Below are 22,095 nucleotides of genomic sequence, written 5' to 3' on the forward strand. Positions count from 1 at the left end.
CAGACTCGTGGTCACCTGGGGCTCTGGGTGCGGATGGGGGAGAACTGGGAGTAGCTGCTAATTGGGGGGGGGATACAGGGTATTGGGGGGTGATGAGAGGGTTCTAAATTTAGATTATGGCGATGGTTGTACAACTCTAGAAATACTAAACACTACTAAACACTATTGAATCAGGCTCTTTAAGTGGGTAACTTATAGTATGTGAGTTACATCTCAATAAAGCAGCTTAAAAACTGGACTGGAACTCTGGGAAGGGAGCTGCCTAAAACAGTAGGTTTCCCCACAGAAAGTTCCCCTTATGCTTAACCACATCTTATCATTTTGTTCCAGTCTGAAAGCACAAGATCCTTTCTTCCTTTTTCAACTCTTAGGCTTTTTAAAAACTTGATTTCTTTAAATTAATTCATTCATTTTTAATTTAATTGACATATAACACTATATTGGTTTCAAATGTACAACATAATGATGCAATACTTGTATACATTGTGAAATGATCACCACAAGTCTAGTTACCATCCACCACCTTACAGTTACAAAATTTTTTCCTTTTCTTGTGATGACAACTTTAAGATCTACACTCTTAGCGACTTTCAAATATGCAATACAGTATTATTAACTATAGTCACCATGCTGTACGTTACATCCCCAGGACTTATTATTTTATAACTGGAAGTTTGTACCTCTTGACTCCCTTCACCCATCTCACCCACCCCCACCCCCCACCTCTGGCAGCCACCAATCTGTTCTCTGTATCTATGAGCTTGGTTTTCTGGTTTGTTTGTCTGTTTTGTTTTTTAGATTCCACATACAAGTGAAATCATACAGTATTTGTCTTTCTCTGTCTGACTTATTTCACTTAGCATAACATCCTCTAGGTCCATCCATGTTGTCGCAAATGGCAAGAGTCCCTTCTTTTTTATGGCTGAGCAGTATTTCCTTGTATACATATACCACATCTTTATCCATTCATCCATCAATGGACACTTAGGATGTTTCCATATCTTGGCTATTATGAATAATGCTGCAATGAACATAGGGGTGCATATATCTTTGAATTAGTGTTTTTGTTTTCTTTGGATAAATACTGAGGAGTGGAATTGCTGGTTCAAATGGTAGTTCTATTTTTTGTGCCAGGTCTTAGTTCCTGCATGTAGGATCTTCGTTGCGGCATGCAAACTCTTAGTTGGGGCATTAGGGATCTAGTTCCCTGATCAGAGATCGAACCCAGGACCCCCGCACTGGGAACGTGGAGTCTTAGCCACTGGACCACCAGGGAAGTCCTTCTTTTTAGTTTTTTGAGGAATCTCCATACTGTTTTCCATAGTGGCTGCACATTCCCACCAACAGTGCACAAGATTCCCTTTTCTTCACATCCTTGCCAACACTTGTCTTTTCATGCACTTGGCCATCTATATGTCTTCTTTGGGAAATTGTCTATTCAGATTCTCTGCTCATTTTTTAATCAGGTTGTTTGTTTTGTTTTTGTTTTTGCTTTGCTATTGAGTTGTATGAGTTCTTTATGTATTTTAAATATTGACCCCTTATCAGATATGTGATTTGCAAATATTTTCTCCCATTCAGTAGGTTGCCTTTTCATTTTGTTGATGGTTTCCTTTGCTGTGCAGAAGCTTTTGAAAGACTTGTACACTGCAAACTATACGACATTGATGAAAGAAATTGAAGGAGACACAAATAAATGGAAAGATATTTCATTTTTTTGGTTTGGGCTGTTTGGTTTGGGTGGAGTCCTACCAGGAACTCCCACTGGGAAAACAAGAGGATATTTGGCTCCACAGGAAATTTGGGGGGCAGAGAGGGAAGGTCAGTGTCCTGGGTTAGCAGTGCAAATAGGCTTTCAGCAAGAAGACTTCCTTCACTTCTGTCTTGGATGGACCCTTCATACTCAGCTCAAAGCTTCAGCTGGAATGTCTCTGCACAAAATGAATCTCAGGAGGAACTCAGTGTTGCTTCCTAGAGGCTTGGATTTGCAAAGGCTTCCTGTTTGATGGAGGCTGTTTTTGGTACTTAAGCTCTTTCTAGCTTTTACTTCTGACCTAGTGAGTTTTTTTTTTTTAAAGAATATCTTTATAGAGGTATTTTCATATAGTAAAATGCACAGATCTTAAGAATAGAGTTCAAACCACTGTGACAGATACACTCATATAGCCCATATCCCTATTCTGTCACTCCAGAAACTCCCCAGACAATCCCCCTACCCTTGGCCCCTGGGGGACTCTTCTGAATTCCATCACAACACATTACTTTTGCCAATTCTGGAACTTCATGTCAATGAAATTGTACAATATGTGCTCTTTTGTGTCTGGCCTTCCACTTGGCATAATGTTTGTGAGACTCACCGGTGTCATTCCTTTCTATGGTTGAGCTAGTATTTCACTATTTCAATATCTTACTTTGTTTCTTCACTTTCCTGTTGATAGTCACCTGGGCTGTTTCCAGTTTGGGGCATTAGTGATAAGGCTCCTGTGAACATCCTCGCACAAGTTGTTTTGTGGGCATAGGTTTTTATTTATCTTGGATGGATACCTAAAAGTAGAATGGCTGGGCCACGTAGTAAGTGTATGTTTAAGTACTGATTATTTTATTATAAGAAACTGCCACACTGTTTCCAACGTGGCTGTAACGGTTACACTCCCTTGAGCAGCACTCCACCGCCTCACCACCACTCTGTGCTGTTGGTCACTTTCTTTTTTTCTTTCTTTGCTTTAAAGGCTGCTTTCTATTTTTTTTAAACAGCATTTATTTATTTAGTTTATTTTTGGCCGCATTGGGTCTTAGTTGTGGCACGCGGGATCTTCATTGAGGCACACGGGATCTTTCCTTGCGGCATGCGGGCTCTTCCTTGCGGTGCGCGGGCTTCTCTCTAGTGTGGCGCACGGGTTCCAGAGCGTGTGGGCTCTGTAGTTTGCAGCACGCAGGCTCTCTCATTGAGGCGTGCGAGCTCAGCAGTTGTGGCACGCGGGCTTAGTTGCCACGTGGCATGTGGGATCTTACTTCCCTGACCAGGGATCGAACCTGCGTCCCGTGCATTGGAAAGCAGATTCTTTACCACTGGACCACGAGGGAAGTCCCTGTCGGTCACTTTCATGTTGACCATTGTATGTAGCAGGTAAGTCCTGCTGCCTGCTGGGGTTTTAATGTGCGTTTTCCCAATGTGATCTAGTGAATTTTAAAGAGGCTTCAAGAATTCTGCCCAGGCCAGCCACCTCCCACACCTCAGTCCACCCTCGCCTGGAATGCGGCACGTAGAACCATGGGGGTTCGCTCTATTCGGGGTATATTCATGGGGCCTGCGAGTGTGAGGCAGTGCTGGGGGCATGGGGCCCTCCCCCAGGAGCGTACACTCCAGGTCAGGGGCAGCACCCTCTGTAAGGGGAAGATTCAAGCCATACCGTCTCTGTCACGATGCTCAGCTCTGCCGTGGATGTGTGAAAGCAGCCCTAGAGAAAATATAAAGGAATGAGTGTAGCTGTATTTGTAGACACTGAAATTTGGATTTCATGTAATTTTCGTACACCATGAATTATTCTTCTTTCCACTTGTTTCAATCATTTAAAAATGTAGGGCTTCCCTGGTGGCACAGTGGTTAAGAATCCACCTGCCAATGCAGGGGACACGGGTTTGAGCCCTGGTCCAGGAAGATCCCACATGCCATGGAGCAGCTAAGCCCGTGCACCACAACTACTGAGCCTGTGCTCTAGAGCCCACGAGCCACAACTACTGAGCCCATGTGCCAAAACTACTGAGCCCGCATGCCTAGAGCCCTTGCTCTGCAACAAGAGAAGCCACCACAATGAGAAGCCCGCACACCACAACGAAGAGTAGCCCCTGCTCGCCACAACTAGAGAAAGCCCGCATGCAGCAACAAAGACCCAACACAGCCAAAAATAAATAAATTTATAATAAAAAATAAAAACATAGACAGCGTTCCTAACTTGAGGGCCATATAAAAACAGGTGGTAGGCCAGCCTGGGCTGTGGGTGGGCAGAGGCAGTCCCCCGAGATGCAGCTCGAAACCAGGCCACAGGACCTTCACTGCAAATCCGCCCCTCCAGTGAGGGACTCCCCAGGGGTGAGGGCTGCAGAAGGCAAGATCCAGACCAGGGAGGCCTGTGGATGTTGGTTCTGTGTCCTTCGCCACCCCTCACAGCCCCACAGGCTCCACAGTTCGGGGGCTCCTTCTCTCTCCCCACCCCCAGCTCTCTCACTGACCCCAGCTCTGACCACTTCCCCTTCTGCCTGGTCCCTTTGGGATGGGACACATGAGAATGCCTGCCCGCTGCAGTCGGGTGCCTGCCTTCACCTGTCCCCTCAAGTCCCCCAGGCCCAGCCTGAGGACCTGCTAGGGAGGGGCTGAGGCTGGTTTACCAAGCTTACCTGGCTGGGGTTGTGGTTTGCAGGAGCTGTGCTGGGCTCAGCCCTCTGCTGAGGGGCTGTGCAGCCTGTAGCCTGGCTAGGATGATTCTGGGGAGTGTCTGGGAGGCGGGGGAGCCCATGAGGAAACTACCACAGGAATCCCAGCAAGAGGACCCAAAAGAGCAGCTAAGGATGGACTAGATACATAGGGAATAAAATGGCTGGAGGACCCATACTTCGTCTTGGAGGACCGGCTCCTGAAAGAGAGTCCTTGGGAGCTTGGGAGAGAAGGCAGGCCCACCAGGCCTGATGTTATTGGCACTGGATATGTGAGCAAGCAGGAAGGCTTTGGCCTAAAGAAGGATCTGGAGCCCCGTTGGGTGTGGAGGGAGGGCAAGGAAACAGGATGAGCTGTGGAGAAAGATGGTGGAAGGCCTTGGGCTGCACCTGTGACCTGCCCCCCCCCACCGGGGCCCTGCCCCAGGACCACACCCACAGACACTCCCCACATGGGGTAGCTCCCATGTGTGCAGTGATGAGCTTGCACACCACATGTAATCAGAGCTTTTCCAGATGCCACGGATTCACCCACTCCCCCTCCCTGCCCACCCCTCCCCCCCAGCTCTGTCCACCTCTAACGCTCAGCACCATCCTAGGTCTGCAGGCCCAGAGATTGGCCAGTCTTAGAAACTCACGTGAGTGGAATCCTTCAGGCTGTGCTCTTTAGCGCTGCCCACTCTCACTCAGCACTTGTTCGTCTGCGTATTGGATGTGGTCTATCATTCTCACGGCTGGGGACTGTGCAACTGTGGGAATATGCCACAGTTTATTTATCAGTCCAGCATTGGTGGGCATTTGCGTGGTTTCCAGTTTGGGACTGTTTTGAATATTTGAGTATTATGAGCATTTCTGTACATGCCTTCTGGTTGGTGTAAGCATTCATTTCTGTTGGGTATTTTCTCTGGACTAGAATTGCTGGGTCAGAAGTAGGTGTTTGTTTAGCTTCAGTGAATACTGCCAGTTTTTCAATGTTAAACCAACCTGTAAGGACTCTCCTTGATGCAGAGACCCCAGAGGCCAAGATAGGATCAGGGAGGAGCAGTGGGAGCAACACTGAAGCCGGGGACCCGAAGACGGCCCTGGGGAACAGCAGCGGTGGTGCTAGTGGGTGTAGACTGGAGGGTTGCTGGTGAGAGTGAGCAAGAGGGCCCCAGATGAGGACCTGCAGGTAGGAACCAGGTGAGCAGCTTTAGGGAGAAGGACGAGCAGGAGGAGACACCGTCTCAGGGAGTGGACATGAAGAGAGTTGCTGGCAGTAATGGGCCATAAGTCCAGGACCTCATCCTCAGTTCTGGAAGTTGAGAAACTCAGCAATACTCCTTCACCCAGGGGTCGGTGCGCGGCCCCTCCAGCAGGCCCCTCCCATCCTGCGACCCCGCCCTTCCTCAGGCCCCGCCCCTCACGTGGTCCGGCGCAGCGCGCAGGCGCACCCTCTGCACCTCCCTTCCTCGCCGCCGCAGCGCAGTGCGCAGGCGCGGCCTGGCAGCCGGCGAAGCGGCAGCATCCTCCGTGCGGGCGTGTCCCCGCGGCTTATCTTGCCCTCCTCCTCCTCCTCGTCCTCCTCGGACTGCCGGCGCGATGGCGAAGCCGCTGACGGACGGCGAGAGGCGGAAGCAGATCAGCGTGCGCGGGCTGGCGGGGCTGGGCGACGTGGCCGAGGTGCGGAAGAGCTTCAACCGGCACCTGCACTTCACGCTCGTCAAGGACCGCAACGTGGCCACGCGCCGCGACTACTACCTGGCGCTGGCGCACACGGTGCGAGACCACCTGGTGGGCCGCTGGATCCGCACGCAGCAGCACTACTACGAGCGCGACCCCAAGGTGAGGCTGCACCGGGGTGGAGAGAGACCCCCGGTGAGGAGGGACCTCCCCGCGAGATGGGGAGAGACCCCCCCCCAAGTGAGGATAGACCCACGTGAGGAGAGACCCCCTAAGATGGGGAGCGACACCCCGCCCCCCCCCCCCCCCGGAGTTGAGGAGAGATCACCGGGTGAGACGGCCCCGCACACGGCGTCGCCTAACCCTCACTTTGCGTACTGGGCGGCCTGGAGCCCTGTGGTTGGGGCCTGCTGTCCGGGCGGGCAGAGATGGGGGGCGTCATTGGGAAGCCTGCTGAGGAGAAGGAGCCCGCAGTGATGGGCTCTGCCTTCCAGGCGCTCACACCTGCCTTGAAGAACTTCACTTAGCTTAAGGTTGGCCGACGTTAAGGAACTGTTTATTCTTTTTACATTTTACACACATGTAGGTTTATGGTAGAAAAGTACAAAATACACGAGAGAAAATTTGCTCATCACCTCCGTTATTAACTGTGTTAAAATATAGGTGCGTGTCCTTCTACATCTTTTCCTGTTCTTGAATATATATGCACACTTTTAAAAAGCATGTTGTATATACAATTTTGTGGCTCTTCTGTTTCATTCATCAACATTTGTAGCTTTTTCAACAGCTTTCCAAGTCAGTAAATATGATTCTCCAAAGTGGTAGTTTTCGGTTTGATGGGTATGGGCTTGGCCAGGCCCCTGCTACCAGTTTTGTTTGTTTGTTTTTGTTTTTTTCCTCTTGACCATGGAAAGTTTTATCCTTTCTACTATACTAATGTAGAGTGAAAACTGGTGAGGAAAGGACACACTTGCAGGCCTGAAGCCAATTTGCAAAGATTTGACTTGCAGTGTACACCTGAGCACTGGGCAGTTGCTTTGTTGATAGTATTTTACAGTATTTTTGTAGGGCGTTAAGAAATGTTTAATAATTGCTAAGTCTGAGACTGGTTGCTTTTCCAGACTTATTCTTTCTGGGGCACTCTTTTTTTCTAAAAGAGAGGTGGTAAAAAGGACAGATTTGTTAGAATACCAACTAGGAGCTTCATATTTAGTATGCAAGACGGTGAAGAAAGAAGTGGCACCAAATGGCTGAAACAGGTTATTTCAACAAGGGCTTGGGATGACTTTGCCAGGGAAACTGGCCAGCAGGCAGTGGCTCCCCCAGAATTCCCTGCTGATGGCAGAGCTCTGATTTGCAATATCATTGTTATTCATGTAGCAGATGAGATCTCTGACAGCATATTCAAGGGTATTTCCCTGCAGCTGGGCCAGAACACACCGCAACACCGTGGGGTCCCATTAGAGTGTTTATTTATATTTAGATCATGAAAAGGCTAGTGATGGGCTCAGGGATTACAGAAATAACCTTTCATGAACAGGATTAAATCCCTCTAACAAAACAGGTTTGCTCATCCTCACTGATTGCTATGGTGGCTATAGGTGTAAACCTTTCTCTTCTTTAAAGCCACACAGCCTGTAAATGGAAGGTTGTTTGCTTGTCCTGGATAGGAAGGTCATTTGAAAGTGGAAACTTGGAATTTGAGTGCTTCAGTCTGGCTAATTCATGTTGAAAATAAGCTCATCATCTCCTTTTTCTGCAAAAGTTACATGTTTGCTTGTAAAGGACAAGAAACAAGCCCCAGGAGGATTAGAGCTGAGAGGACGTGGAAGGTCTCCCAATAATAATCCTGCAGAGCCACATCCCCAGCCTAAGAACGGCTTCAAGGCTGTGTACCACTGCACTGCAGACTTAGGCAGCCTGACGATCTGAACAATAAGTTAAAGTGCTTTTATTTAATATTTTTATTTACTTTAAAACAATTATGCAAGTCCTTGTGATTATTGGAGAAAAAATTAGAAAACACAGATAAGCCAAAAGGAAAAAATTAACTGTAATCTCACCACCTAGTGGTAACACTGTAAATGCTACAAACATCTTGTGTTCCACATCTTTTTTTCTGTGCAGGTAGAAACATTTGTTTTTATTACACAAACTAGTATAGTGCTATGCTGCACCTATTGTTTCATAACTCTCAAGCACTCTATTTTTGGTAATAGTAGAAACGGTTGAAGCTCAGTGCTCAGAGGAAGAGTTTTCAAGTAAGCTGGCAAATCAGCAAGTCAAAAACTCAGGCTAAAATTAAGAAGTCTGCTCTTGGCAGGAGGCAGGCTTAGTTCTAAAGTCGGCTCCAGGAGTCTCTGAAGTGATGGCAAGGTCAGGACTCCACTGCAAACTCAGGGACGGAAAAGAGCTGGGTGGTGAGGGATGGCTCACAGAAATCCAGGCTCCTCAAATCCTAGCTTTACCATTTGGCCTGTTTGACCCTTGGGCTTGGGTGGATTTCTTAACCTTTCTTGGTCTCAGTTTCTTCATCTTTAAAATAAGGAAGGTCAAGCTAGGTAATCCATCCCTGAGTACCTTGCCGTTCTAAAACATTACAGCTTTGTGTTTGCTGATAAAATGTTTCCATTTTATATTAACATTCCATCCAAAAAGAATTTGAGAATGCTTAAGCAAGATATGCTGCAAAAGTTTCAACTTCATAGAAGACCTCAAAGAGAAAGTTGGGGCAAGACAGTAAGGGTAGGAAAGTGGGTTAAGTTCAGATACATGGTCAGGAGACAAAATGCAGATGTAAGTTCTGGCAACCAAAGCAAATTGCAGATCATGCCCAGTTATGGGAGTGATGGAATCTCTGCAGTAAATTCTAGAATGAGCAGATGCGAGATTTCTTCCATGGGTCTTTAAAGGAGATGTTGTACGATGTGGACAGCTGGCCTGATTGCATCCTTGTAGTGGATGGACTGGCCAGTTTACCATGGCTCTTCCCCATGAGCTCTTGGCATAACCATAATGGTGGACTAAGGAAAGGAGCTCTACCACTGGGTCCAAACAGCTGTCCTAAATATTTCTAGTAAGATAATCATGATGAATACAATTAATCTTATGGTTTGGCTGGATCTGGGAGTTAAAGGAAGATGATCTAGAGCAGTTTTTTGTTGCCTTGGCTGCACACAACCCCTACTTCTGAAATTTTGTTTTAATTAGGCAGGAGTGGGTCCAGCACTGGGATCTTTTTGACCCACTCAGCTGTTCTGATGTGTTTGCCCTCATCTGTGTGAAGTTGACCTTGTATCCCATGGGCAAGCTTCCCTGATAGCAGAGAGCTCAGAGTTACTTTCTCTGGCCAGAAGCCGGGGAGGGGCAGATGTTTCATGTTGCTGATTACCCTGACAGCTTGCCAAATGGAAGGTAGGCTGAAGCCGTCATTTATGAGATTAGGAAGCTTTGGGTGTGTGCCGTGATTTTTCTTAGAAGACAGTCTAGCCTCTGCTCCTGCAGGCTGTGATGGTTAATTTTGGGTGTCAACTTGGCTGGGCTATGGTGCCCAGATATTTGGTCAAATATTTTTCTGGTTGTTTGTGTGAAGGTGTTTTCTAGATGAGATTAACATTAAAGTCAGTGGATTTTGAGGAGAGTAGATTACCCTCTGTAATGTAGATGGGCCTCTTATCAGTTGAAGGCCTGAACAGAACAAAGACTGATACCCCCACCATACCCACCTCCCCTCTCTTCCTCTCCACATCCCTCCCCAGCCAGAAGGAATTTGCCGGCAGAAGGCCTTTGGACTCCAAATGCTGCTCCTTCTTGGGTCTTCAGCCTGCAGGCTCACCCCAGCAGATTTTGGTCTTGGACCCCCATGATTATGTGACCCAATTCCTTAAAATAAATCTCTGTGTATATATCCTGTTGATTCTGTTTTTCTGGGGAACCCTGACTTATACCCAGGTGCTGTGGATGGCTAACCCTTCGTATCTTTATGAAATACTGTAACTGATCTCATTTCTGCATCCTAGCCCTTTATAGATGATTTTTTAAACGTTTATTTTATGTGATTTCAGACTTTTACAAGTTGCAAGAATGATACAAAGGACTCCCATATGCTCTTTATCCGGATTCCCCAAACATGAAACATTTTTAACACGTTTGTTATGTCTTTCTCTCTGTATAGATACATTTTTTCTGTGAACCATTTGAAAGTAAGTTTTAGACTTGATACCCCTTTACCCCTGAAAACTCAAATGTGTAACTCGGAAAATCAAGTAGATTCCCTTATACAACAAGAGCATTTGGAAAAAAGGGTGTTCACACCAACACGGTGTTGTCAACTGCAGACCTTACCCAGCTTTGTCAGCTGTGCTGCTGATAAGAAATACAAGGAAGAAAACTGAGATAACTTTACACATCTTTCCAGATATACCTCCTTTTCTCCCGCCCATTAAACAGAGCAGGCTCTAACCCATATGGAAGCCCACACATTTTAAGAGATGAAGCAGGTAAACAGCAGGCAGCAGATAGCTGGCTCTTTTCTACCTTGTAGAGGATGGGGCTCTTAGGATATGGCGAAGGGAAGAGAAGTGAACACAGAAATTTAGAAAGGTAATTGGACAACTGGAAAGTCTGGTTAAATTTCCTCTAAGATCAGGAACAAGACAAGGTTGCCCACTCTCACCACTATTATTCAACATAGTTTTGGAAGTTTTAGCCACAGCAGTCAGAGAAGAAAAAGAAATAAAAGGACTCCAAATCGGAAAAGAAGAAGTAAAACTGTCACTGTTTGCAGATGACATGATACTATATGTAGAGAATCCTAAAGATGCTACCAGAAAACTACTAAAGCTAATCAATGAATTTGGTAGAGCAGCAGGATACAAAATTAACACACAGAAATCTCTTGCATTCCTATACACTAATGATGAAAAATCTGAAATAGAAATTAAGGAAACACTACCATGTACCATTGCAACAAAAATATCTAGGAATAAACCTACCTAAGGAGACAAAAGACCTGTATGCAGAAAACTGTAAGATACTGATGAAATAAATTAAAGATGATACAAACAGATGGAGAGATATACCATGTTCTTGGATTGGAAGAATGAACATTGTGAAAATGACTACATTACCCAAAGCAATCTACAGATTCAATGCAATCCCTATCAAACTACCAATGGCATTTTTCACAGAACTAGAACAAAAAATGTCACCATTTGTATGGAAACACAAAAGACCCCAAATAGCCAAAGCAATCTTGAGAAAGAAAAACGGAGCTGGAGGAATTAGTCTCCCGGACTTCAGACTATACTACAAAGCTACAGTAATCAAGACAGTATGGTACTGGCACAAAAACAGAAATATAGATCAATGGAACAGGATAGAAAGCCCAGGGATAAACCCATGCACGCATGGTCACCTTATGTTTGATAAAGGAGGCAAGAGTATACAATGGAGGAAAGACAGCCTCTTCAATAAGTGGTGCTGGGAAAACTGGACATCTACTTGTAAAAGAATGAAATTAGAACACTTCTTAACACCATACACAAAAATAAACTCAAAATGGATTTAAGACCTAAATGTAAGACCAGACACTATAAAACTCTTAGAGGAAAACATAGGCAGAACACTCTATGACATAAATCACAGCAAGATCCTTTTTGACCCACCTCCAAGAGAAATGGAAATAAAAACAAAAATAAACAAATGGGACCTAATGAAACTTAAAAGCTTTTGCACAGCAAAGGAAACCATAAACAAGGTGAAACGACAACCCTCAGAATGGGAGAAAATATTTGCAAACGAAGCAACTGACCAAGGATTAATCTCCAAAACATACAAGCAGCTTATTCAGCTCAATATCAAAAAAACAAAGAACCCAATCAAAAAATGGGCAGAAGATCTAAATAGACATTTCTCCAAAGAAGATATACAGATGCCAACAAACACATGAAAAGATGCTCAACATCACTAATCATTAGAGAAACGCAAATCAAAACTACAATGAGGTATCACCTCACACCAGTCAGAATGGCCATCATTAAAAAATCTACAAACAATAAATGCTGGAGAGGGTGTGGAGAAGAGGGAACCCTCTTGCACTGTTGGTGGGAATGTAAATTGATACAGCCACTATGGAGAACAGTATGGAGGTTCCTTAAAAAACTAAAAATAGAACTACCATATGACCCAGCAATCCCAGTACTGGGCATATACGCTGAGAAAACCATAATTCAGAAAGAGACATGTACCACAGTGTTCATTGCAGCACTGTTTACAATAGCCAGGACACGGAAGCAACCTAAGTGTCCATCGACAGATGAATGGATAAAGAAGATGTGGCACATATATGCAATGGAATATTACTCAGCCATGAAAATAAATGAAATTGAGTTAGTAGTGAGGTGGATGGACCTAGAGTCAGTCATACAGAGTGAAATAAGTCAGAAAGAGAAAAACAAATACTGTATGCTAACACATATATATGGAATCTAAAAAAAAAAAAAAAAGGTTCTGGTGAACCTAGGGGCAGGACAGGGTTAAAGATGCAGACATAGAGAATGGACTTGAGGACACGGGGAGGGGGAGGGGTAAGCTGGGACAAACTGAGAGAGCAACATTGACAATTGACATTATACACTGCCAAATGTAAAATAGATAGCTAGTGGGAAGCAGCTGCATAGCACAGGGAGATCAGCTCAGTGCTTTGCAACCACCTGGAGGGGTGGGATAAGGAGGGTGGGAGGGAGACGCAAGAGGGAGGGGATGTGGGGATATATGTATACGTATAGCTGATTCACTTTGTTATACAGCAGAAACTAACACAACATTGTAAAGCAATTATACTCCAATAAAGATGTTAAAAAAAAAAAGTCTGGTTAACAGTGCCTTCAACAGGATCTTCTGGAATAGGAATTATATGTAATTTCAGTTTTAGCTGAGTGTCTTTTCTCAGCCCCAAAACACCATTGTTTTTTTAAAGGTGAAAGTAGCTCTGTTGAAAACACTGACTTATAACACTGAGTCACAAGTGTAGTTTGACATGGTCCAGATCACTTACTATAAATTGATTAGGCTCTGGCTATCTGTCAGGGGCAAGGTGGCCTCCATGATTATCTGGCTCTGGGATGGGGTGAGTAGACGCTTTGTAGAGCTTAATGGCACATAAGGTGGGAGGCAGAGGACTGTGACACTGACATCATATAACACAAAGTGAATTTGTTTCCTGCAGAACTAAGCGATCTCTGAGTGTAAAATCCCTGTAGATTTTACAGGGATAAAATACTGTAATTTTATCATATTTTACATTTTCCAAGTTGACTTTGTGCAAACAGACCTGTGTTCTACTCCTAGGTACCAGTACCTAAAATATAAAAAACGACATTCGTGGTCCACGTTGAGACACAACCCACCAGTTAGGGGAAGCCAAGGTTCCCCGGCACTTGGCTCTGAAAGAAAGTATGAGTGTGACTTCGTAGGTTGGGCCTTAAGAGGTGTGGTAGATAATGCTCAGCATCCTCACACAAGCACTGTAGTGGTTTTATAAAGCTGTTTCCTCCAAAAAGCCCCTCAGACGCAGTGGCGTGTACACGGGGACGTGCTCAGTGAGGACAGGGGTGGAAGGGCCCCTCCCCCCAGCAGCCCTCCTCTCACTGAGCTGCCTGGGCAGGGCGGCAGGCTGGAGGTGACCTCAGTGCCTTTGTAGAGGCTGGGGGGCCCAGCGGAGCTGACTTCTGGTGTTGGGTCAGTGGTCAGTGTCCCTGTGTCATGTCAGGGCCAGCTCTGGCTGGCGGGAGCCACGCTGTGCTGCGAGAGGGCAGCTCGTGGGTTAAGACGCCGCTGCGGCACCGACAGAATCTGATAGACGAGGAGTGAGGCTGCGTGTTCCTGGCGCAGGCGGACACCTTCCTGGCCAGATCTGCCTGTAGAATCAGGTTCTTGCTGGTGGTGAAGCCGATTGCGCCAGTCTGTGCTTCAGTGCCCTGAGTGTTGAAAGTTATTTCTTTCCTTTTCCTGCAGAGTGTTCAGACCCTTCTGTTAAACAAGGACTCTAAACACACTTTTAGGAGAGGGAAAAGAAATTGGAGGTCTCTGAAAGTCCAGTTCTATGTATTAATCTCGGTTGTATAGAGAGCAAAATGAGGCTCTACCTATTGACATTAAACTCCATTTTCACAGAGTTCATTAACTCCTAAGATTCTTTAGAAGAGTAATATGTTGTATAATGTTTGTGTTGATCATATTTTCATCTTTGTCAAAGAGCTTTGTTTATGCTTTTCTGTGATGTTACCTGTTGGTGTGGGCTTTGCATGTAATAAATAAACTCAATTTATAAAAAACTTAAGGCTGCTTCTAGGCCATTTAACACTTGTTACAGCCATATTGCAAAGAAGGGACTCTGCAAGAAAGATCAGTGACCTAGTTCAGGCCTGCAGACGGCCCCCCAGAGCTGTGTGGCAAGGTTAAGGGGTCTCTGCTGTTCTCAGGCTCAAGCAGGTGAACATCTGGTTCTCTATTGGCACCCCTGAGCTGGGAGGCCCTGTCCAAGGTTGCACAGATGGCGCTGGGGAGGCTGGAGGGGCTGGAGAGGTAGGAAGGGGCTGGGCCGGGCCTGCGATGGCCTTGGTCATCAAGCGGCAGAGTTTGCGCCTGGCAAGGAGCTGGCCCTTTGAAGGTGGTTTTTTTCCAGGATTGTCACCCTGTTCTTTAGGTTCCACACCGCTCCCTGAAAATCTGGCCACGTGAGGGGACCAGCATTGCCGAGTCCCAGGTAGGCATGGTGCTATCAGAGACATAAAGTGACCAGGTCGCCCCACCGGCCGCTGCAGGAGCCGGGATGGGACCCAGTCCGCGTGGTTCAAAATCTGTGCATGTCATTGGCCGGCTTCTCAAGCGCCTTCTTCAGTTTGATGGTTTCACGCTGAACCATCTTAAGGAAACTGGGGAAAACAAAATCAACATATGTGAGGAAACAATAAAAGTTCTCAAGTCACACAGACAAAAACGGCAACAGAAAACAAGGCACAAACCCTGAGTCCAGAGCTCCAGCCAAGCACAGTCTGCAGCGGTGCCTGGCGCAGAGCTGACCGTGGTCGGTCCTTTCTGAGCGGGCAGTGCTGGGGGGGACCCTGGATGCCATGCTGCTCCTGCTGCCCTCTTGTTCAGGATGCCGCAGGAGGCTGCCCAGGCAGGTTTACAGAACTAAATACACAGCTGAACCCTGGACACCCATGTTGAACTTGGGAGGAAAATGAAAGAGATTCAGAGGCTTTAAGACTGGGCCCAACATTTTATCCCTCAGCACCCATCTCTTAGAAAAAGAGATAATCAAGCTATTTTCATAGTGCTAGTTAAAAGTTGGAAACTTTAGCAGAAAGATCGAACTACAACTTTTAAAATACATATTTATAGTTAAAGGCAAAATAAAAACATCTTGATCATATCCCTGACCTGACAACTTTTTTTCTTTTAATATTATTTATTTATTTTTGGCAGTGTTGGGTCTTAGTTGCGGCACTCGGGATCTCTCAGTGTGGCGTGCAGACTTCTCTCTAGTTGTGGTGCGCAGGTTCCAGAGTGCGTGGGCTCAGTAGTTGCAGTGCACGGGCTTAGTTGCCCTGTAGCATGTGGGATCTTAGTTCCCTGACCAGGGATCAAACCTGCGTCTCCTGCATTGGAAGGCGGATTCTTTTTTTTTTTTAATAAATTAATTTATTTTTGACTGCTTTGGGTCTTCGTTGCTGCTCATGGGCTTTCTCTAGTTGCAACTAGCGGGCTTCTCATTGCAGTGGCTTCTCTTGTTGCGGAGCACAGGCTCTAGGTATACGGGCTTCAGTAGTTGTGGCTCATGGGCTCAGTAGATGTGGCTCTCAGGCTCTAGAGCGCAGCCTCCGTAGTTGTGGCATACGGGCTTAGTTGCTCTGCGGCATGTGGGATCTTCCTGGACCAGGGCTGGAACCCGTGTTTCCTGCATTGGCAGGTGGATTCTTTTTTTTTTAAATTATTTTTAAAGGTTTTTAAAAAAAGTTTATTTATTTATTAATTTATTTATTTTTGGCTGCGTTGGGTCTTCGTTGGTACGCGCGGGCTTTCTCTAGCTGTGGCGAACGGGGGCTACTCTTCATTGCGATACGTGGGCTTCTCATTGCGGTAGCTTCTCTTATTGCAGAGCATGGGCTCTAGGCGTGCGGGCTTCAGTAGCTATGGCATAAGGGCTCAGTAGTTGTGGCTCACAGGCTCTAGAGCGCAGGCTCCGTAGTTGTGGTGCACGGGCTTAGTTGCTCTGTGGCATGTGGGGTCTTCCTGGACCAGGGCTCGAACCCTTGTCCCTGCATTGGCAGGTGGATTCCTAACCACTGCGCCACCAGGGAAGTCCTGGAAGGTGGATTCTTAACTACTGGACCACCAGGGAAGTCCCTTGCCAACTTTTTTTTTTTTTTAAATATGAATATGATCCATTCATTCTTTCTTTCATTCTTTCTTTCTTTATTCATTTTTGGCTGTGTTGGGTCCTTGTTTCTGCTTGCGGGCTTTCTCCAGTTGTGGCGAGTGGGGGCCACTCCTCATCGCGGTGCACGGGCATCTCACTGTCACGGCCTCTCTTGTTGTGGAGCACAGGCTGCAGATGCGCAGGGTCAGTAGTTGTGGCTCACGGGCTTTGTTGCTCCACGCCCTGCCAACTTTTTATAAAACCTCTTGGGAGAACCCCATAAATAGGCATGGCCTTCACGTGTGCCTAGAAGAAGGGAATGGCTGCTCAAAACATTCACTCACTCTCTCGGACAGCTGGGTGTTGTCGTCTCAGTGTGTTTTCACGTTGATTACTAAGCCCCATCTAGAGGGAGGTGTGGTACCGTGCTTTGGGAGCCCCATATAATAATAAATCAGTTCAAGTATAGAGTAAATAGTGTCCAGGACAGTGAAAAGTCAGGAGGAAGCAGTGGGCCGTGAGCAGCAGTGACAGCAGTGGTGGAGCAGAGGGCAGCTCTGCAGAATCACTCGTTACACGGCGACGTGTTTGTGATTTAAAGGACACTGGAATTTTTTTTGTGCGTAAGCATGTTCTTTCAATTTGTAGATTTAATATAGATGTAAAGTTTTCTTAAATTACATATTGAAAAGTTTTTTTAACATTTTTTCCTTTTCTTTCTTCAGGAACCCTGATTATGCGGATGTTAAGTATTCTTTGTCTTCTGTATGGGGCATTTTTCTCTCCAGTCCTCTTCATGCTTTTCCCCCACTTTGCTCACTTTTCCAGCCAGCTTTTTGTTTTCAGCTGTGCCGCTGTTCTGCATTCAGTGCTGCCTCCATTTCTGTGGCGGTTTTATCTCTTATTTATTTTACTTCTTTCCCATGCTCGGTTGAGTCCCTTTGTTACCTTATCAGTGCTTCTTGATGTCTTAGATGGGTCTCTGTGTATGGATTTCATGTGGCCCTTGGTAAATGTCGGGTGTTCTTTGTCTGTTGTATTTCCTGTCTGTTCTGTTTTTCTTCTCAGGGTGTAGACCCTGAGCTCCATCTCTGAGTGGAGGGGATTCTTCCTGAGCCAGTTGCTTGCAGCTGGATGATGGGGCAGGGCCTGCTGTGTGCAGCATGGAGGGAGCAGCCCCTCCTGGTTCCCAGTTTTGTGGTGTGTGTGTGTGTGTGTGCATGCGCACACAGGTGTGAGCGAGTGTGCGCCGTGGGCGTGAATGCATGTACACGTGTGGGTGTAGACATGTTTGCACGCATGTGAGTGTAAAGTGCTTTGTCCCTTCATCAGCCTCAGAAGGCAGAGACCAGCAGTGGACAGTCACCCTCATCCCTCTCCTGCAGCTTGGTGGTGAAGTGTTACAAGGGGCAGTTTCTGGCTGAGTTCTGCCTCCCTCAGTTTCTACCTCTGTTTTCCTAGGGTCAGTGAGTTTTAGGGAGAAGTGGGTAGAGACATTTTTATCCTACCACCTTTACAAGTGGAAGTATTCTATCTTACATACAATATTTATTGAGATAAAATTCAGATACCATACAATTTACCCATTTAAAGTATACAGTTTATTCAGTGGTTTTGATATATTCAGAGTTTTGTGCAACCATCACCACAGTCAGTTTTATAACATTTTCATTACCCCAGAAAGAAACCCCACGCTTTTTAGCTGTTACCCACCCTAAACTCCCTGTCCGCCTGTCTTAGGCAACTACTAATCTACTTTTTGTTTCTGTAGATTTACCTATATGCCATATAAATGGAATCATACAATATGTGGTCTTTTGTGACTGGCTTCTTTCATTTAGCATAATGTTTTCTAGGTTCATTCTCATTGTAGCTTTATCAGTACTTGATTCCTTTTTATGGCCGAATAATATTCCGCTGTATGGATATATCACATTTTATTTATCCATTCATAAGTTGGTGGACATCTGAGTTGTTTTCACCTTTTGACTATTAAATACAAGTCTTTTAGTGGACACAGGATTTCATTTCTTTTGGATATATGTCTAGGAGTGGAATTGCTGGGCCAAATGGTAAACTGTTTAACTTTTGAGGACCTGCCAGACTGGTTTCCAGAGTAGCTGTACCGTCTTACATTCTCATCAGCTAGTTTTCAGATCCTTGCTAACCATTTGTTATTATCTGATGGCTTATTAATCATAGTTGTACCAGTGGATGTGAAGTGGCATCTCATTGTGCTTTTGATTTGCATTTCCTTTATGATTCATGATGTTAGTCATCTTTTCATGTGCTTATTGGCAATTTGTATTTTCTTTGTAGAAATGTCTGTGCAGATCCTTTGCCCAACCTACCACTGGGCTGTCATTTTATTATTGAATTGTATATATATATTCCTGATACAGATCTCTTACCAGCTATGTGATTTGCAAATATTTTCTCCAGGAAGAACAGAGCTGGAGGTATCATGCTGTGACTACAGTCACAAAGCTACAAAGCTACAGTCATCAAAACAGTATGATACTGCAACCTAAATGTCCACTGACTAATGAACAGGTAAAGAAGATGTGGTACATATATACAATGGAATATTACTCAGCCATAAAAAAGAATGAAATAATGCCATTTGCGGCAACATGGGTGGACGTAGAGATTATCATACTAAGTAAAGTAGGTCAGACAGAGAAAGACAAATATCATATGATATCACTTATATGTGGGATCTAAAAACAAATGATACAAGTGAACTTATTTACAAAAAGGAAACAGACTCACAAACATAGAAAACACACTTATGGTTAACAAAGGGGTAAGGGGGGTGGGGGAGGGATAAGTTAGGAGTTTGAGATTAACATATACACACTACTACATATAAAATAGATAATCAACAGGGACGTACTGTATAGCACAGGAAACTCTACTGAATATTCTGTAATAACCTATAAGGGAAAAGAGTCTGAAAAAGAATATATATATGTATAACTGAATCACCCTGAAACTAACACAACATTGTAAATCAAGTATACTCCAATAAACAAACAAACAAACTAACAAAAACCAGTATGGTACTGGTGCAAAAACAGACACATAGATCAGTGGAACAGAATAGAGAGCCCAGAAATAAACACATCCACTTAATGGGCAGTTAATCTAGGACATAGGAGGCAACAATATGCAATGGGGAAAAGACAGTCTCTTCAACAAGTGGTGCTGGGAAAACTGGGCAGCTACATGTAGAAGAATGCAATTAGATCATTCCCTCACACCATACACAAAAATAAACTCAAAATGGATTAATGACCTAACTGTAAGACCAGATACTATAAAACTCCTAGAAGAAAACATAGGCAGAACACTCTTTGACATAAATTTTAGCAGTTTTTTTTTTTATCTTAAGGTGAAGGAAACAAAATAAAAAATAAACAAATGGGACCTAATTTAAACTTAAAAGTTTTTTTTGCACAGCAAAGGAAACCATTGACAAAACGAAAGACAAGACCTACTGAATGGGAGAAAATATTTGCAAATGATACGACCAATAAGGGGTTAATATCCAAAATATATAAACAGCTCATACAACTCAATATCAAAAAAAAAAAAAACTGATTGGAAAATGGGCAGAAGACCTGAATAATCATTTTTCCAAAGAAGACATACAAATGGCCAACAGGCACATGAAAAGATGCTCAACATTGTTAGTCATCAGAGAAATGCAAATAAAACCACAATGAGAAAAAAAAAAAAAAACCACAATGAGATGTCACCTCATACCTGTCAGAATGGCTATCATCAAAAAGACCATAAATAACAAATGTTGGCAGGAATATGGAAAAGAGGGAACCCTCCTACGCTGGGAACGTAAATTGGTACAACCACTATGGAAAACAGTATGGAGGTTCGTGAAAAAACTCAAAGTGTAACTGCTTTATGACCCAGCAATTCCACTCCTGGGTATATATTCGAAGAAAATGAAAAAACTAATTTGAAAAGATACTTTCACTGTTTACAATAGCCAAGATATGGAAGCAACCTAAGTGACCATCAACAGATGAATGGATAAAGAAGATGTGGTCAATATACACAGTGGAATACTACTCATAAAACAATATACATCCAAAGAAAATGAAAACACTAGTTCAAAAGTATGCACCCCAGTGTTCATAGCAGCACCTAAGTGTCCGTCAATAGATGAATGGATAAAGAAGATGTGATATGTGTATCACAGTGGCATATTACTCAGCCATAACAAGAAGAATGGATAGACTTGGAGGGTATTATATGCTAAGTGAAACAAGTCAGACAGAGAAAGACAGATACTGTATGTTATCACTTATATGTGGAATCTAAAAAATAAAATGAATGAATATAACCAAACAGAAATAGGCTTGAATATACAGAGAACAAACGTGGTTACCAATGGGGAGAGGGAAGAGGGGAGGGGCAAGATAGGGGTAGGGGATTAAGAGGTACGAACCCCTATGTATAAAATAAATAAGCTACAAGGATATATTGTACAGCACAGGGAAATATTTTATAATAACTTTAAATGGAGTATAATCGATCAAAATTGTGAATCATTATGTTGTACACCTAAAACTAATATAATATTGTAAATCAACTATACTTCAATTAAAAAACATTTCCCCCTTTTTGTGGGTTGTCTTTTTTACTTTCTTAATTGTATCAAATGTTTTAAATGTTGATGAAGTCCAGTTTATCTGTTTTTTCACTTGTGCTTTTGATGTCATGTCAGAAGAAACCATTGCCTAATCCAAGGTCACAAAGAGTTAGTGTTTTCTCCTAAGAGGTTTATAGTTTTGCCCTTACATTTATGTTCTTGATCCATTTTGAATTAATTTTTTGCATATGGTATGAAAGAGGAGTCCAACTTTATTCGTTTGCTTCTGGATATCCAGTTGTCCTAGCACCATTTGTTGAAAAGACTGTTCTTCCCCACAGAATTATCTGGGCACTCCTGTTGGAAATCAGTTGACCATAAATGTGAGGGTTTATTCTGGACTCTCTGTGCTATTCCATTGCTCTGTGTGTCCTTCTTTATGCCAGGATAGTCTCACTGACAGTAGTTTTGTAGTAAGGCTTGAGACTTGTGTGAGTCCTCCACTTCTGTTTTCTTTTTCAAGATTGTTTTGACTATTCCAGACCCCTTGCATTTCCATCTGAATGCTAGGATCAGCTTGTCACTCTGCAAGGAAGCCAGCTGGAATGTTGACAGGGATTGTGTTGAATTTGTAGATCATTTTGGGATTATTGCCATCTTCACGGCGTTAAGCCTTCCAATCCATTGACATGGGATGTCTCTCCATACACATAGGTCCCCTGCCTGTGTGTTTTGCAAGTTGGGAGCCTCTTTCAACCTGGCCCATCCTTTCAGGCTGCTTCTTGGTTCTGAGGAGAGTAGGTTAAGAACAACTACAGTGAAGTGTGAAGTGATGGTGTGAATGCTGCCGGAAAAACCCAAAGGGCAGCACCACTAAAACGGCTGTTGACTGGCAGATGGTCACCAGGTTTGCTCAGATGTTTCTGGTCAGCTGCTGGTCAGAATTCTAAACAAGGTATAA

At 44.4% G+C, this 22,095-nt stretch overlaps 1 protein-coding gene across 3 annotated transcripts in view; it reads left to right on the forward strand.

The window, feature by feature from the left end:
* The first annotated feature begins 5,927 nt into the window (after positions 1-5,927).
* PYGB (glycogen phosphorylase B) overlaps positions 5,928-22,095 on the forward strand; it is a 52,929-nt gene continuing 36,761 nt past the window's right edge. For 2 of the 3 annotated variants that reach the window (XR_002647457.2, XM_089896527.1), the window contains exon 1: positions 5,931-6,255. Coding sequence is in view for 2 of the 3 variants with exons in the window: in XM_089896527.1 (XP_089752653.1) it covers positions 6,013-6,255 (243 nt within the window). In the remaining variant the exon portion in view is untranslated. Of the gene's footprint in view, positions 6,256-22,095 lie in introns of all 3 variants that reach the window. The other variant, XM_022594157.3, reaches the window with a different exon arrangement.

Source organism: Delphinapterus leucas, chromosome 15 (genome assembly GCF_059928025.1).
Source record: "Delphinapterus leucas isolate spDelLeu-1000000601 "Yukka" chromosome 15, BTC_Dleu_Yukka2, whole genome shotgun sequence".
In the NCBI taxonomy this organism is placed as follows: Eukaryota; Metazoa; Chordata; class Mammalia; order Artiodactyla; family Monodontidae; genus Delphinapterus; species Delphinapterus leucas.